Source organism: Sorghum bicolor, chromosome 5 (genome assembly GCF_000003195.3).
Source record: "Sorghum bicolor cultivar BTx623 chromosome 5, Sorghum_bicolor_NCBIv3, whole genome shotgun sequence".
Taxonomy (NCBI): Eukaryota; Viridiplantae; Streptophyta; class Magnoliopsida; order Poales; family Poaceae; genus Sorghum; species Sorghum bicolor.
In genome coordinates, this window is record NC_012874.2 from 68,983,098 (window position 1) to 69,000,231 (window position 17,134).

General features: G+C 49.2%; 1 protein-coding gene and 1 long non-coding RNA gene across 2 annotated transcripts; one reads left to right on the forward strand and one right to left on the reverse strand.

The window, feature by feature from the left end:
* On the reverse strand, positions 2,500-6,674 carry LOC8082063 (pollen-specific leucine-rich repeat extensin-like protein 3). The gene has a single exon (XM_021461023.1). The coding sequence runs from the start codon at positions 6,284-6,286 to the stop codon at positions 2,972-2,974; it is 3,315 nt and encodes a 1,104-aa protein (XP_021316698.1). The 5' UTR covers positions 6,287-6,674; the 3' UTR covers positions 2,500-2,971.
* LOC110435823 lies at positions 14,955-15,483 on the forward strand. The gene is made up of 2 exons (XR_002453681.1): positions 14,955-15,065; positions 15,271-15,483. It is a non-coding gene; the product is annotated as an uncharacterized LOC110435823 (long non-coding RNA).

Sequence of the window (17,134 nt, forward strand, 5' to 3'; positions counted from 1 at the left end):
TATATACGTGGTGTACATGGAGCAGCCGGTTTATTTTTCATCACCAAGAAGGAGCACAAGATGCTCAAGCTGTACGGGCTACACGAGTGCCCTGGAACGCAAAGCTGGATGACACACTGGTGTCGCTCGGCTTTAGGAGGAATACGTTGAAGCACACTATATATACATCAGGCAGAACAGTGATGTGCAGCTGGTGGTCGGTGTGTACGTCGGTGATCTTGTGATCACTGGCACCATCTCCAATGACATCAGGCTATTCTTTTTTTTTTTTGCAAAACGGTATCAGACTATTCAAGAAAGAGATGGCAGCCGCGTTCAAGATGAGCATTCGCTCCACTTCATCCTTGTTCCGCTCCCAAACTAAGGGCCTATTTAGGTTTTCATGAAATGCAACATACAAAATACCAATTATTTTGAAATGATAAAAATGCAAAATATTAAAATTTGCAGGGTTATGTTTAGTTCCATCCATAATGAAGAATTTATTGCTCTCACTATGGGAGGCTCTTTTGGGCTTTTTTAGCCTCTTGAGGCTAAAATGCGAAATAGAGAATGACAATCATTTTTCCAAAAAATTTAGGACTTGTTTGGCAAGGCTCCTCACAAGGGGTCGGGCTCTTTTGCTTTTTACTAAAAAACGATAGAAAAACGTTTAGCAGGGCTCCTCTAGAGGAGCCAGAGGCGGAGCTGGAGAGGAGCTCTATCAAACAGGCCCTTAATTTGCATGATATTTTGTTCTATTATGCAAAATGATGGACCAAAATCCAGATTTTTTTTTGATGAAAAGAGAACTAAATACCCCCTATAAACACTATCTAATACTACATCCACGCTCGACATCAACCGGACATGTACTACTGGACACGGCCTTTTTGCCTAGGGCCTGAATCCCTTGGCAAAGGCCCATAGGCTTTGCCGAGTGCTCGATAAAGGGCCCTCGGCAAAGAATTTTCGGGAAATTTTGAGTCGACAAAGAGGGTCTTTGCCGAGGGCTCTTTATCGGACACTCGGTAAAGCCTTTGCCGAGGGCCAAGATAGCCCTTGGCAAAGAAAAGTAACAGTGACAGTGTCGTTCCCTTGGATGTGTCTTTGCCTAGGGCTGGCTAGGGGCCCTCAGCAAAGAAAAAGTCTTTGTCGAAGGCCTCCACCCACGGCCTTGGCAAAAAAATTGTGCAGATTTTTTCTTAAAAATTCTTTGCTGAGAGCTACAGTGAGGCCCTCGGCAAAGACCCAATCTTTGTCGAGAGCCTCCACCACGACCCTCGATAAAGAAATTGTGCACAATTTTTTCTAAAAATTCTTTGCCGAGGGTTATGGTGAGGGCCCTCGGCAAAGACCCAATATTTCGAGGGCTATGGTGAGGGCCCTCGACAAAGAGGCAAAAACTTTAAATTATTTATTTATTTTTTGCATTTCATCGACACAAACATTTCTAGGTTTTAGGCATTCGACGTCGCAACTTGCTCGAAACCATATGAATTTTTTACCATAGCCTACACATGCGTTAACATGACGCCAGGCCAAGTTTCATGATTTTTGGACTTTGTATGAATTTTATATAATTTTAAATCACTTTTCCGACAAGTGGCTCATCATGTTACGCGAAGAAGATGTGAGAAATTTGAAGCGAGTTCATGCATAGGGACTCAAGATACACCAAATAACATGGATAACATTTTTTAAACAAAGGGGTTCTTTGTCGAGGGCCTGGGCTATGACCCTCGGTAAAGAATAAAAAAAATAAAAAACCTTTGCTAAAGAGCTAGGTCAAAAAAAAACTTTGCCGAGGGCCTAACGGTTGGCCCTCGGTAAAGGTTGACGGGTCTCGATCGCCGTAACCCAATAGACCAAGTTTGTTGAGGGCATCTGTGCCGAGGGCTAAGTGCCGAGGGTCTTTCTTTGCTGAGGGCCTCTGAGGAGGGCCCTTGGTAAAGAGTGTCTTTGCTGAGTGTCCGAGATTTGGCCCTCGGCAAAGCACGTGTTTTCAGTAGTGATGGGGTAAGGAAGAGTAAGAGCTATATGGGAAAGTTCATTGAACATGGTATATCTTACATTGAAATGAACATTTTATGTAAAATGTAATAAGAAAATGAAAAAAAATGGTCGGTGTCAAATAAAAGTTGCGTGTAGCTTGAAAATCTCCAAGGTGTTGCAGCATTGTAAAAAGGAAAATAAGAGTGAAAGGCATAACCATACATAATTGATAGAAAGTGGCATTCTAGTCTAAATTAGTACTAAGTTAGAATAGAAATAAATAAAAACACATACGAATAGAAATTATAAACATAATAAAGTGACAACAGTAGAGTCTAAACAAACAGTCCAATAATTTGAATGATGTCTAGAGCACAAGTACTAGTGACAGAAAGAAGAGTACATCTGTATTCACAACAGCGTGGCCACCCACTAGTTTCGACTTTTGTTGAACAAGAGAAACACAAAGTTAAATTTGAATATAGCATAATCACTTTCAGGAAATGATTCAAAGCACATGTATTATGACAGAATTCAATTCACATGGATCATAATGAAATTACAAGAAATATTCATCATATATGGCCTGGGTCACATAACCATTTTAATATATAGTATATCAACAACAGGAACAAAAGCAGTTCGTAAAAATCCCTTAACTTTGTTCCTTCACCTTGTACTCCCTTTTTTAAGGAAAATGTTTCCTTTCTATATATAAGAAGAAAAAAAATAAAGCGATACAGAAGGCACAAAAATCACACTCCCCTGGCATGTCTCTTACACCTTGAATTGTCGCCTCATGTAGTTAGTTCACATATGCACACATTCGTACATATATATGTACGAAGAAGCATATACTCACGCGTGCACATGCACAAAAATAAACAATTTCACACACGCTTGCAGTTTACATGTAGCTAGCTGTTTGTCTGCGCGTGTGACCTTATATACTGTTCCAGTCGTCACTCTTCGTCAGCCATGTCGATCTCTGTGGTGCTTAATACCCTTGGAACTGAGGGGGAGGTGGAGATGCGTACTTGTTGGCCATGATAGGTGGAAGGATGATGTCGTTGAATGAAGGTGGAGGTAGGGATTCTGCCGGTGGTGCTGGTGTTGATTCTTCTTTCTTCGGTGGGGCAGGGGTGACCGCCGGAGGAGGCGAGCTTACTGGGGCCGGTGGTGGTAGTGATGGCGGCTTCGGTGGAGGAGAGCTAACCGGTGCTGGTGGAGGAGGAGATTTTTCTGGGGGTGGTGGAGAGCTGACCGGTGCCGGTGGTGGTGGTGGTGACTTCACTGGAGGTGGCGGCGAGCTCACCGGTGCTGGGGGTGGTGGTGACTTTACTGGAGGTGGTGGTGAGCTAACCGGGGCCGGTGGTGGTGGGGACTTCACCGGAGGCGGTGGTGAGCTGAGCGGTGCCGGTGGTGGAGGAGACTTCACTGGGGGAGGAGGTGAGCTCACAGGGGCCGGTGGAGGCGGCGACTTGACCGGAGGTGGTGGTGAGCTCACAGGAGCCGGTGGAGGTAACGGCTTAGGCGCTGGTGGTGGCTTCACTTCTGGAGGCGGTGAGCTCACAGGAGCAGGTGGAGGTAGTGTCTTAGGTGCCGGCGGTGGTAAGCTAACTGGTGCCGGTGGTGGAGAAGACTTTACCACCGGAGGTGGTGAGCTCACAGGAGCAGGTGGAGGCGACGGCTTAGGCGCTGGCGGCGGTGAGCTAACTGGTGCCGGTGGTGGAGTTGACTTTACCACTGGAGGTGGTGAGCTCACAGGAGCAGGTGGAGGCGACAACTTAGGCGTCTCCGGTGGTGGAGAAGACTTCACTACTGGAGGTGGTGAGCTCTCCTCTTCGTCTTCAGGTGGTGGGCTCACTTGTGCAGGTGGGCCTGATGACTTAGGCGTCAATGGTGGTGGAGACGACTTTACGGCCGGAGGTGGCGAGCTGACTGGTGCTGGTGGTGGAGTCTTCTTCTCTACTTGAGGCGGTGATTTTACTGGAGCTGGTGGAGGTGATGGCTTAGGTGTAGGTGGTGGTGAGCTCACTGGTGCTGGAGGTGGAGAAGACTTCACTGGTGGAGGTGATAACTTAGGTGTAGGCGGTGGTTCTTTCGGTGGAGAAGACGACTTTGATGGAGGAGGTAGTGTCTCAACCGGAGATGGTGGTGGTTTTGGCTTCTCTGGAGCTGAAGGTGGCTTCGACGGAGTTGATGGAGGCTTCTCTGGAGTTGAAGGTGGCTTAGACGGAGTTGATGGAGGAGTAGGCTTCTCTTTTGGTGGTGGAGAGGCAGTCGGAGTGGGTGGAGGTAGAGTCTTCTCAGGCGGCGGTGATGACTTCACCGGAGTAGGTGGTGTTGGGTGTTCCTCTGGAGGTGGGGTTGATTTCACCGGAGCTGGTGGTGGTGGGGACTTCACCGGAGGAGGAGGTTTGCTCACGGGAGCCGGCGGTGGTGGAGATTTCACCGGTGGAGGTGGAGAGGCCACTGGTGCGGGCGGAGGAGGTGATTTCACTGGCGGCGGAGGTGATGCCACCGGCGCTGGCGGGGGAGGTGATTTCACGGGTGGTGGTGGTGAGGCCACCGGTGCCGGCGGTGGAGGTGATTTGACGGGAGGTGGTGGAGAGCTCACTGGTGCTGGTGGCGGGGGAGACTTGACAGGTGGTGGTGGTGAAGCAACCGGAGCTGGTGGAGGAGACTTCACAGGTGGCGGTGGTGATGCCACTGGCGCTGGTGGAGGAGACGACTTCACCGGTGCCGGAGGCGGCGAGGCGACAACCGGAGGCTTCACCTCAGGCGGTGGCTCCTTTGGCCGCTCGGGTGTCTCTGGGACAGACTTTGGAGGCGGTGCTGACTTCTCCGGTACAGGTGGTGTTGGTACGTAATCGTCCGCCGGTGGTGTCTTAGGGGTCGCCACCGGCATGGGCGCCGGCGCCGGCGCCGGCGATGGCTCTGGAAGCGGCTCTGGCGATACATCCGGCGGTGTATGCGGGGTGGGCATGGGCGCCGGCGCAGCAGGCTTGGCTGGCACCGACGGCGGCTTCTCGGGTACCGACGGCGGCTTCTCCGGTGGCCCTCCGGGCGTCGGGTAGCCAGCGCACACATGCTTGCTGCAGTCGACGGGGCGCGCGAGCACGGGGGCGCACTGCAGCGCCGTCTTCTGCGCCGGTCGCAGCGCGCCGAGGCAGTTGTCCCTGTCGTCCAAGTTGACGAGCGCCTTGTCGGACGGCATGCACACGGCGGCCTCCGAGTTGAAGAAGTTGAAGGCGAAGCTGAAGTTGACGAGCGCCGGGAGCTCGCAGATCTTGTCGTGCACGATGCCGGTGAAGACGTTCCGCGACACGTCGAGCTGCTCGAGCTTGGCGACGTTGGAGAGCTGCTCCGGGATGGTCCCGACGAGCATGTTGCCGCTGACGTCGATGACGGTGGTGTTCACCAGCAGGCCCATCTCCAGCGGCAGGCAGCCGTCGAGCTTGTTGTTGAGGAAGATGATCTCGTCCAGCGTCTTCACCATCCGGCCGATGCTCTTGGGGATGCACCCGACGAAGGCGTTGTTGGCGAAGACGATGACCGACGCCGTGGAGTTGCCGAGGTTCTCCGGGATGTGTCCGACGAACCGGTTGGTGTTGACGAAGATGGCGTCCAGGTCCTTGTCGAAGAGCGCCGGCGGCAGGTCGCCCTCGAAGTCGTTGAACCGGAGGTCGAGGTACTTGAGCGACACCATCTCGAGGCAGACGTAGGGGAAGACGCCGACGAAGCGGTTGTTGCTGACGTCGAACTCGTGCAGGAGAGACAGCCGGGACATGCTCTTGGGGATGATGCCGCAGAAGCGGTTGGTGTTGATGTGGAAGAAGGCGAGGTCGGTGAGGAGGCCGAGCTCGGGGGGAAGGTACCCGGCGATGTCGGCGCCGTTGAGGTCGATCCCGGCGACCACCATGATCTTGGGGTCGTCCAGCGCCTCCACACAGATGACGCCGTTGTACTTGCACACGTCGCTGCCGACCCAGTTGGTGGTGAAGCCCTTGGGGTCGGAGTAGAAGGCGCGCTTCCAGGCCTGCAGCGCGATGTACGCGCGGCGGAGGCGAGGGTTGGCGAAGCTGCCCGCGGCGGCGCCGAGGCGGTCGTCGAACTCGAAGTCCGACGGAAGGTCGCCGCCCTCGCCGCCGCCGGCCTCTTTCATGGCCAGCAGCTGGCGGTGCGCGATGTACGAGGCTTCCGCGCTCGTCACCGCCTGCACGCTGCACGCGGACAGGCAGGCGGCCAGGAGGAGCAGCGCCGCCATGAGGCGCCCGACGTCGGGCAGGAGCCGCAGAGGAGGGTCCATGAGGGGGCGAGCGAGCGAGCGGGCGGTGGTCGACACCCCCCTCGTCGCCGTGGTGTTTTATGGAGGCCGGCCGGGGGTCCGTAACAGCGTGCGGTTGCATGCGCGCGTCAGGCCGGTCATGGCGGATGACGGTCGCTGGCGGCTCCGCGGCATTGCCGGACGTACTGCGCCTGTCCAGGGACAGGGACGGACGGACGAGGACGACACGACAGGCGAGGAAGTCAGGATGCAGCATGCCCCCGTGCTGTGCATGCATGGATGCGTGAGAGCGGTCGTGCTTGGTCCTCGTGGAAGCCCAAAATATACATGGTACCGTTCTTGGACATATATATACTTTGCTTGCTTGGTTTCAATGCTAGTAGTCACTTAGTGTCTGTGAGTGTGTGAGCTAGAGTATAGATGGCCAAACAGGCCACACGGCACAAGCACGGAACGGCACGTCGCGGCACGGGCACGGTTCGGCACGGGCACGATTTGGCACGCGTGCCTGCCGTGCCGTGCCTGACGTGCTACCGTGCCAGCCTCCCAGCACGAGCACGACACGACTAGATCTGGAGCGTGCCGTGCCATGCCGCTAGGCACGGCAGCACGCCAGCACGAGCACGAGCACGAGCACCCCGGCACGAGCACGAGAACGACACGGCCGCGTAACAGGAAGAAATGGACGGAGGAGATCGCTTGGGGAAGGGATCCAACGGCTCTCGTGCCTGGAGCGGGCTGATGGAGCAGGCCGAGGCCGTGCCGGCCGCTGGAGCGGGCCGTGCCCGTGCCGTGCTGTTGTGTGCGGCTTCCAGCACGGGCACGGGCACGGGGGCGTGCCGTGCCAACACGGACACGAGGCAGGCCGGGCTGGGCCGTTTTCGAACCGTGCTTTCTTGTACCGTGCTCGTGCCGGCCCGTTTAAATCGGCCCGTTTGGCCATCTATAAGCTAGAGAGATTGGTTGAGATGTGCGTTGAATCATCGGTTCCATTCCATATGTCTTTCATTTTATTGTAGCATTATTGGTCCATCTGTATTGCTATTGATTGATTCAATTTCCAAAAAACATTGCACGAAACAACTGAGATATATTTGTACCCATTTATACCATATTTATTTACTTTTCAAATGTTAACTTAATTTCTTGGTGAAAGGAAAATTAAAGTATGTAAATGCACATGGCCCATAGATGAAGATGAAAGAGGATTTTTGTCCTAAATTGAATTTGGGCATGGGCACGTGGATGCTTATTTTTGTCTCATGAATGCCACTTATAGAATTACACCTACCGCTGTGTACCTGTGATGATATATGGCTCATGAAGATCATCAATATACATGGATCAAAGCATTGGCCACATATGCTGCATATAGACACCATATATATATATATACATTGTGCCTTAGGATATGTAGCGCTTGGGGTAGTCCTCATATGATATACATAGCAAGTAGACATTGCAGCTGACATGCACATGAAGTACACAAACAACACACATATATGGATCGATGAGCAATTCGGACATGAGAGTCATCAGGAACAACTTTTTCTCTTTCTGTTGCACTTAGTGATCAGTAGTACTTGTTGGCACATCATGAATCGTAAGGTCTTGTGCGCTCAGCTCCTCCATTACCCAGACCTCCACAACATGTTAGTCCTCACATGCTTAGCGTGCAACTTCTACCATTTCCTCATGTGGGCTGAACAATAATACGCCATCACATGCCAATGTGTTTTCTGGCTGCCTGGTGTGCCTGCCCAGGACAGGTTCCAGATGAAGTCCCACAAGGCCTTGCTTACTTGTAAAAAATTGTGCAAAACGTAAATAGTAACACTTTCGTTTGTATTTGACAAATATTGTCTAATCATAGGCTAACTAGGCTCAAAAGATTCGTCTCGCAACTTACATGTAAACTGTGTAATTAGTTATCTTTTTTATCTATATTTAATTCTCCATGTATGTACCGCAAGATTCGATGTGATGGAGAATCTGAAACATTTTGTAAAAAATTTGAGGAAGTAAACAAGGCCAGGTCCTCCCTGGTCTGCTTTCGTTCTTGGACATACTTCGCTTGCTTGGTTTCGATGCTATGTAGTCACGAGTGTCTGTGAGCTAGAGAGATTGGTATACTGAAATGTGTTGAATCGTCGGTTCCATACATCTTTGAGTTTTTATTGCTGCATTGGACCATCTGCATTGCAGTTGATCTATTCAAATTCCAAAAAGCATTGCACGAAACAACTGAGATATATTTGTACCCATTTATACCTTGTTACTTTTGAAATGTTAACGTAAGTCCTTGGTGAAAGAAAAATTAAAGCATGTAAATGTACATGGCCTGTACCTATAGATGGAGAAAGAGGTTTGTCCTAAATTGAATTTGGGCATGGGCATGTGGATGCTTATTTCTTTCTCATGAGAGGCACTTATAGAATTATACCTACCGCTGTGTACCTGAGTCGATATGGCTCATGAAGATCAATATATATGTGGACCAAAGCAATACCCACACACATGCATAGACACCATATATGTACATAGACATTGTGCCTTAGAGTAGCGCTTGGGATATCCGAAAAAACTAACATAAAGAGATGACATATAACACAGAGGCATTTATATGAGCATATATATTGTGCTTTGTGGAAAACATGCTTGCTTGCTCACCGAGGACTGATGAGCAATAATTGGGGTATGAGAGTCATCAGGAATACACTTTGAGTCATATCCGTGGAGCGGCTCCAAGCCAAATCGTGTCCCTGCCAAACCATGATGGTGTTTCGTAGCTGCCAGAAATAGAAATATAATGGCGTCACTTTCGACGGGGCGTTATTTCAAGACGAATGTCAAGCATGGAGCCAGCTGTTGCATCCTGCGAACTTCCAAATGGGTTGCCCGACGCAATTTTCTCCGTATTATTTTTGTTTGGACATAAAAATATAACATATTTCTTCGTCACAAAGAAAAATAGATGTGCGGGCGTGCCAGTGTACTGGAGTACACAAAAATAAATAAATAAAGGGAACATAAAATTTATTCATATTTAAAGAAAATACAAATATATGTTCCCAAGTACAAGTGCGTGCTCCATAGCCTGCTAGCAGCAATCTAACTTGGGCGATCATGGTCTTCATGGTTCTTGAGGCATCGGAAAGCTCCTAGTGAATTACCCCTGCGAGTCAAGCTCACAGAGTACCTCTGATTAAGCTGCGTTGGTCGTCGTCGTTAATCTTCGCTTCACGTCTCCATGCATGGTGTTGGTGTAGATATAGATGGCGTTGGCGTGAGGGCCTCGTCGGTCCATGAGCCGATACAACATGGCTATAATATCAGCCATGCCCGCCTGTGTCGTTCGCCTCGTTGGTGTCGAACGGCACATGGTGTCATCACAATCGTACTTGCATGGTTGGTGTAGCTTGGATTGCTTGGGACTTCTTCGGCAGCATCGTCGTGGTACGCGTAGAGGTTGATCATGGTGGGGTTGTACTTAGTTGATGAAGACTTGCATCCGGTATGGTAGATGTATTTGATCCTAGTCTCGCTTGCTTTCTGTCACAGGCCCTGCTGATCTCATCAGACGGTGCGTAGTGTCGTAGTAGTCCGGGTAGCTCTCTGTAGTCGGCTAATGGGGCTCTGAATATTCCGACAGCTACACATAAAATAAAATAAAATAAAATAAATTTGATTCAAGGCTCGAACGAGCAGCCGAGCTCCTATGGATACGATCAATACGTGCATGTACACGTTTTCTTATTAGCAAAAGTAATTTAAGCGCACGCATATATATATATATATATATATATATATATATATATATATATAGTACATATAAATATACATGTGTGCATGCAGCTTGGCATATTGGCTTCATGTGAGCACGCACGCCGTGCAAACACACATACATCTGCATGCATGCTTTGCCACCGACGCGTCCTTGCAATTTGTTTGACATGCGTACGTGTTGAACCGTAGTTGCGAAACCATGCATTGTTGATAGTGTCTGTCTGGGCTGGTACAACTAGCTAGCATTGTCGATGGTGTAGGTACGGACGAGCCATTGTTGATGGCATATATGCATCCGGGTTCACCTCCTGATCAGTGCGGAGGCGGTAGCGTTGGAGCCATTGTCGATGGCGTCCGGACATGTTGATGGTGTAGACATGTTTGACGTCGACATGCTCGTCCAGCACCGTCGTCGGAGCATCTCCTGAGGCTCGCTCGGTGCACCCGTTCGACTCGGCGTGGTGGTCGTCCGGCGTCAGGGCGCCTCCTGGGTCGGCGTGTGTCCTCCAGCTCGACGTGGGCGCACCTGCTTGCTTGCGGCACGCTTGCATGTTGGTGTAGCTCGTGAGCACGCAGATGCTCTGTGTAGACAGTACGTATATATACGTGCGTGCGTGCGTGCATGCATCAGGTGTTGCCCTCCCACTATTAGCTAGAGTTGGCTGCCTTCATGATGATCTTGATGCCAGCGATAGCGGCTACCTTGCTTGCTTCATAGACGGTGGCGTGTACATGCATAAGTCAAGTCCAGATGGCCAGAGGCGGTGCATCCTGGTGTGCAGGCGAAGTGCTCCCGCGTGTCTCACCTGTCTCTGTGTAGTCACCGCCTTCTAGATGATGGCCTCCTAGATGTTCGCCGACAGCCCAGACGTTTGCCGACAGCCAGGATCTGGGCTGTCGGCGAACCATCTGTTTGTCGACAGCCGAAGACCACTGTCGGCAAAGTCCACGGTTTGCCGACAGCCACTGTTGGCTGTCGGCAAACTACGCTCTTTGCCGACAGCCACTCGATGCTGTCGGCAAACAATTTTTTTTTGAATTGTGACTTCAAAATTTTTTTGTTGCCTAGATACATTGTTTACAATCACATGTTTGAATTTGAGCCTTTTTGGAAATATTTACCTATATTTCGTTAATTTTTTTCCTTCACTTGAATTTTCCCGTATTTTTCAAATTTGAATTGCAGGTACATGAAATAATGAAACTTTGGCCTTTGAAATATGATATTCATGGTGGGGAATGTGTTTTAAGGCCGTGTACCAAAGCTCACCAAAAGTTTCAAGTCCTTGTACACGTAACACGACCATCCAGGAGTGGCAAATGTGTTTTTTAATTATATAAAATCTAAACGAAGTTGAAAAATCACGAAACTTGACGGGGTGTCGTGTTATCGCATGTGAAGGCTATGCAAAAAAATTGAAAAAGTTTGGAGCAAGTTGCGGCGTAACATGCTCAAAACCCAGACATCTCCACACATCTCACTTGTGATCACATGTGGAGTTGTGTGTCTTTTGAGCATTTGACGTCGCAACTTGCTCCAATTTTTTTTAAATTTTTTCCATAGCCTCCACATGCTATAACACGACACCCCGTCAATTTTCGTGATTTTTCAACTTCGATTGAATTTTATATAATTAAAAAACACTTTTACCAATCCTGGATGGTCGTGTTACGTGGACAAGGACTTGAAACTTTTGGGTGAGCTCTAGGACACGACCTTAAAACACACTCCCCATCATGAATATCATTTTTTCAAGGCCAAAGTTTCACTATTTCATGCACCTGCAGTTCAAACTTAAAAAATGCGGAAAAATTGTAGTGAGCGAAAAGAACTAAGAAAATATAGCTAAATAACTCAAAACAGCCCCAAATTTTGAATTTGAGATTTAATTGTGTTACCTAGGGCCCAGAAAAAAAATAGATTATTGAGTGGAAAAATCAATTTAAAGAAATTAATTAATGAAATATAGAAAAAAAGTCAAAAAATCACTAAACTTTTTGAGGTGTCATGTTATCACATGTGGACCCTATAGAAAAAATTTGAGAAATTTTGGAGCAGTTACAGTATCAGATGGACAAAAACCAGACATTTCTAATATGAGAAAAAAGTGCTTTGCCGACTGCCATGGATCGAGGCAGTCGGCAAAGGATTTTCGTAATTAAAATATTTCGAGCCTTTGCCGACTGCCTTGCCAAGTGGCAGTCGGCAAAGGACTTAACCCTAAAAGGCCCCATCCCACCGTGACTTGTAAAAAAAAAACAAACGCGCCTCATCCTGTCCGCACCCGCAGGCCAAGCTCCCCTACGCCGCCGCCGCCCAACTCCCCTGCCTGGAGCTCCGCCGCCCTCTCCCCTGCCCGCAGCGCCGCCGCCCAGCTCCCCTACGCCGCGCCCCGCCCCTCTCCCCTGCGCCACACTCCTCTCCCCCGCGCCCCGCTCCTGTCGCCTGCGCAATACGGCGAGTCATCTTCTTCCTGCCCAATACGGCGAGCGGCGGCGCCCCGACCAGGGGTCGACACCGGCCACCGGACAGCACAGCGCGCCGATCCAGTTCCTGCGGTGAGTTATCATGTTTCTGCACCCCTCCTGGCTTCGGTTCGCGGCGTCGTGTTGTGTCGGGGCTGCTCGGGAGTGGATTTGGGATTGAGTTCGTGAGCGTTGGTTTGTGATCGGCGGAGATGGGAGACCGTGGGAGTCGTTGTCGAAGCGCAACCAGCTGTGCGATTCACTTCTGTTTACTGTTTGGTTTCCAACCAAATCCGATTAGCTTACATGGAACCAGACAGAGCAGGAGCCAGGTGGGATACATCATCCGGCCATACGCCTGAAAATGGACTTGATACTAAATTACCAGTTACACTGAGCGCGATTAGCACACCCCATACTCAGCTACATAGAAATGGAATTCCTGTACTGTTCAGTGTTCACTCCCCGGCAACGCCCCTGCCCCCTGCATTTCTTAACTTAGATAAATGTGGCTTGTTATTTTCATCTTATTGTTTCTGATCAATTTCTGGTTGCTCATGATGAATGCAGATGGTAATGGAATGTGAACTTAGATAAATGTGGCTTGTTATTTTGATCTTATTATTTTTGGCTCCGCTTGTCATTTTCTCGTGTGTTGCTGATGATCAGTTGATGCTTATTGGGGTTTAATTCCCCTGGTTGGTACTTGGTAGGAGTAGTTCAATTTTCATGTATATTACTGTAACGTGAGTCTAATTTCATCTTTAGTGTGTCCTATCTCCTCGTTGGAGCCGATTCATGCTTGTAAGAATGGGTGTGTCCTGTTCAGGAACGACCACGAGGACGCAACACACTGTCCAAAGTGCAAAATCTCTAGGTATGTGGAGGTAGAAGGCAGTGATGGCATCAAGCGTCAGTCAAAGATCCCCGAGATGGTCATAAGGCACCTTCCTTTTTTACATCGGCTCCAACGGCTGTATATGACAGAGGATACCGCGAAAATGATGGTGTGGCACAAGAAAGGCAAGAGGTACACTTCCAAGATGGTACACCCAGCGGATGGTGATGCATGGAGGCACTTCGATGCCATGAATCCTGATAAGACTGAGGAGGCTCGGAATGTACGCGTCGCGCTGGCAACAGATGGGTTCAACCCATTTGGAATGATGGCGGCCCCGTACACTTGTTGGCCGGTGTTCGTGATCCCCCTAAATCTTCCCCCCGACGTCATGTTTGAACCCAGGAATGTGTTCTTGACGCTGATAATACCTGGACACCCGGGCAACAATATGGGTGTGTTCATGCAGCCAGTGTGGGATGAATTGCAACATGCTTGGGACGAGGGGGTGCTGACGTACGACCGAGCTACAAAGAGGAACTTCACAATGCATGTGTGGTACCAGTATTCATTGCATGACTTCTTGGCGTATGGCTTGTTCAGCGCGTGGTGTGTTCACGGGAAGTTCCCTTGCCCAACATGCAAGACAGATGTGATGTTCACCTGGCTGAAAAAGGGTGGCAAGTACTCTTCTTTCGACAAACATCGGCAATTCCTGCCCGAGGGCCATGAATTGAGACGGGATGAAAAGCATTTCACGAAAGGTGTTCAAGTCACCGACCCCATTCCTGAGCCTAGGAGCCCTGCCGCTGTCCTTGCCGAGTTACAGGCTCTCCAAATTGATGAAGTGAACGGTGGTTTTATTGGATATGGTACCACACACATGTGGACTCATATATCGGGCTTGCATAGGCTACCGTACTTCAAGGACCTTCTTCTTCCACACAACATCGATGTAATGCACACAGAAAAGAATGTCGCCGAGGCACTCTGGGCAACACTCATGGACCTTGGTAAGAAGTCGAAGGACAACGTTAAGGCTAGACTCGACATTGAAACTATTTGTGATAGACCAAAGCTTGTGATGAAGACCCCTGCGCCAGGCAAGAGATGGAAAAGGGGCCCGGCCAATTACGTCCTGAAAAGGCCAGTTAGGAAGGAAATACTGAAGTGGATGAGCACGTTGCAGTTCCCTGATGGGTATGCAGCGAATCTGGCCCGGGGAGTGAACTTGGAGACTATGAAAGTGTTAGGGATGAAGAGTCACGACTTCCACATATGGATTCAGCGGGTCCTTCCCGCGATGACCCGAGGATACCTCCCGGAGCCAGTGTGGCGCGTCCTGGATTCAGCGAATCTTGTGCGGCCATCCTGCAGGTACATTACTAATTACCTCACTTGTCCTTTGTGCAGGCTCCGTCGGCGGGTTCGAACCCGACTCCCAGCCCTCCACTGGGTGCCAGCCCTACACAGCAAGGCTGGCCAGGGTACTCGACCTACCCGACCTACCCCACGCAGCCGTTCACGTGGGGGCCTCCTCCTCCACAGTCGCAGGGCTACTCCTCGTGGCCGGGGGCGCAGACGCAGCAGGGGCCTAGCACAGGACTATGGCGCTACAACGCCGCGCCGTCAGGGTGGACTCAGGCACCACCACAGGCAGGGTGGGGTTCGTGGGGCGATGGGACCCCTGGGGACGGCGCCACGAGCTAGGTACGTTTGCCTCCCTTAACTACTTGTTGGCCTTCGTGCCGCGATGGTTGTCGGCCTTCGTGCCGCTGTGGTTATCGGCCTTCGTGCCGTGGTCGTTGTTGGCCTTCGTGCCATGTTTTTTGCAGGTCTTGGAACCTCCCCGTGCAGGGGAGGTGCTGCCGAATTTTTGAGTGGATACTAATCTTTTTCTCTCCTTTTGTAGGAGGAGGACCTGTGGGGGGTACTCGGTGACGAGCAAAGTACCTTTGCCTCCATCTTCTCGACTAGGACGCATGTTAGACCCTTTTGCCCTCATGTTGGACTTGTAGGACTTGTTGTACATGTATGTTGGACATGTATGCACTTGTTACGCGACGTTATGTGTATTTCGGACATGTATCGATGGATTTGATGATGTTCATGTGTGGATTCATGTTGAGATCGAATCCAATGATGAAATGCGGTTTATATGCTATATTGTTATTATAAACGTGATCTGTGGTATATATATATATATGCTATAAATGTGATTCGAATGCAATGAAACAGCAAAAAAAATCCCAGCTTTGCCGACAGCTTTGACCATAGTTGTCGGCAAAGCTGTGTATTTTTTGCCGACAGCAGATGTTTGCCGACAGCCTTGGTAGGGACTTTGCCGACAGCCCTGTTTACCTGGCTGTCGGCAAAAAATTGGACTTTGCCGACAGCTATCTTGGCCTGGCTGTCGGCAAACCCTGACTTTGCCAACAGCCCTGGCTGTCGGCAAACCTGGCTTTGCCAACAGCCCTGGCTGTCGGCGATGCCGTTCACTTCGCCGACAGACCACGTGGCTGTCGGCGAAAGGACGCCGACAGCGCCCTAATTGCTGTCGGCAAAGTCCTGTTTGCCGACAGGGGTTTGCCGACAGGAATAGGGAAATCCTATCGGCAAACTCTTTGCCGACTGTAAAAGGGGCTTCGCCGACAGCTTTCAGCTGTCGGCAAACCCGCGAATTCCTGTAGTGCGCCTCGTGGCCGGCAGCGGCATGGCGGCCCTGGTGTAGTAGCCGGACGCGCGTAGTTGCGTTCCCTTCCGCGTGGCTAGCTTGCATAGATGTCCTCCCTCTTTGAGCACACTACACTACATCATAGTAGACTATTTACAATGAACAGTTGAGTGCAAGCAACAGTTAAACACGGAGATAAAAATGGGGGTAGCACGAGCTTACTAGGAAAAAACGTACGTGGAAGTGCTAGGAAAAAATTTTAACAGTTCCCATAAAAGTAAAAATGTTCTGCGATCAATTTAGTAAGCTTCAACCATCCCCAACAATACTATTAAAATAGAAGAGGAAATGGCTTCTTTTCTCTTTATGTCTTTTCAAGCCCAAAATGCATCCCACACAGCACCTCTCCTTGCTTTTGAGCATATTTAGAGTTTTTATTTTTTTATGCTGAGTTTTCGTGTATGGAAGTTTGGGATAAAATCTTAATTTTTTAAGAGTACCATTTTTTTGATGTGTATTCACAATTACATTTTGTGAAGTAATAGCATGTATATTTGAATTTATATGACAATCCATGCTCCATCATATAAATACAGTATCGTGTAAATTGAAAATAGAATCAGTCCAAATAAAATTCAATTTTTCTGTCATTCTATTTCTGTGTTTTCGTATTTTCTGCACAGAAGAATTCAAGTTTCCAGTAGTGCAAAATATCAAGAGATCTCAAATATGAATGCAGTAGCATGTTACCCTTTTCATGTAACCTAGATGATTAACCAATTTAATTCAATGGTATAATAAGAAATATATTTTGAATACACATTTCTTTTGAGCCATGGTTGAATAAAAAAAAGCCTCTAAAAAATGGATCCGTATATGACTTCTAGAGGCAGTTGGTGTTTCCAGGCATCCCCTAAACTTGCTCTCCTTACTTAGAGGCGGTTGGTGTATTTCTAGATGGGGTTGGTGTTACATACCATATCCTTATTATTCACCTCTAAAAATAGGTGCGTACAGTTTTTTTTTATAATTTTTGAAATGAAGTTGTATTAAGATGAACTTTATATAAAAGTTGTAAAGCCCAAAGAGATATACAAACATATAG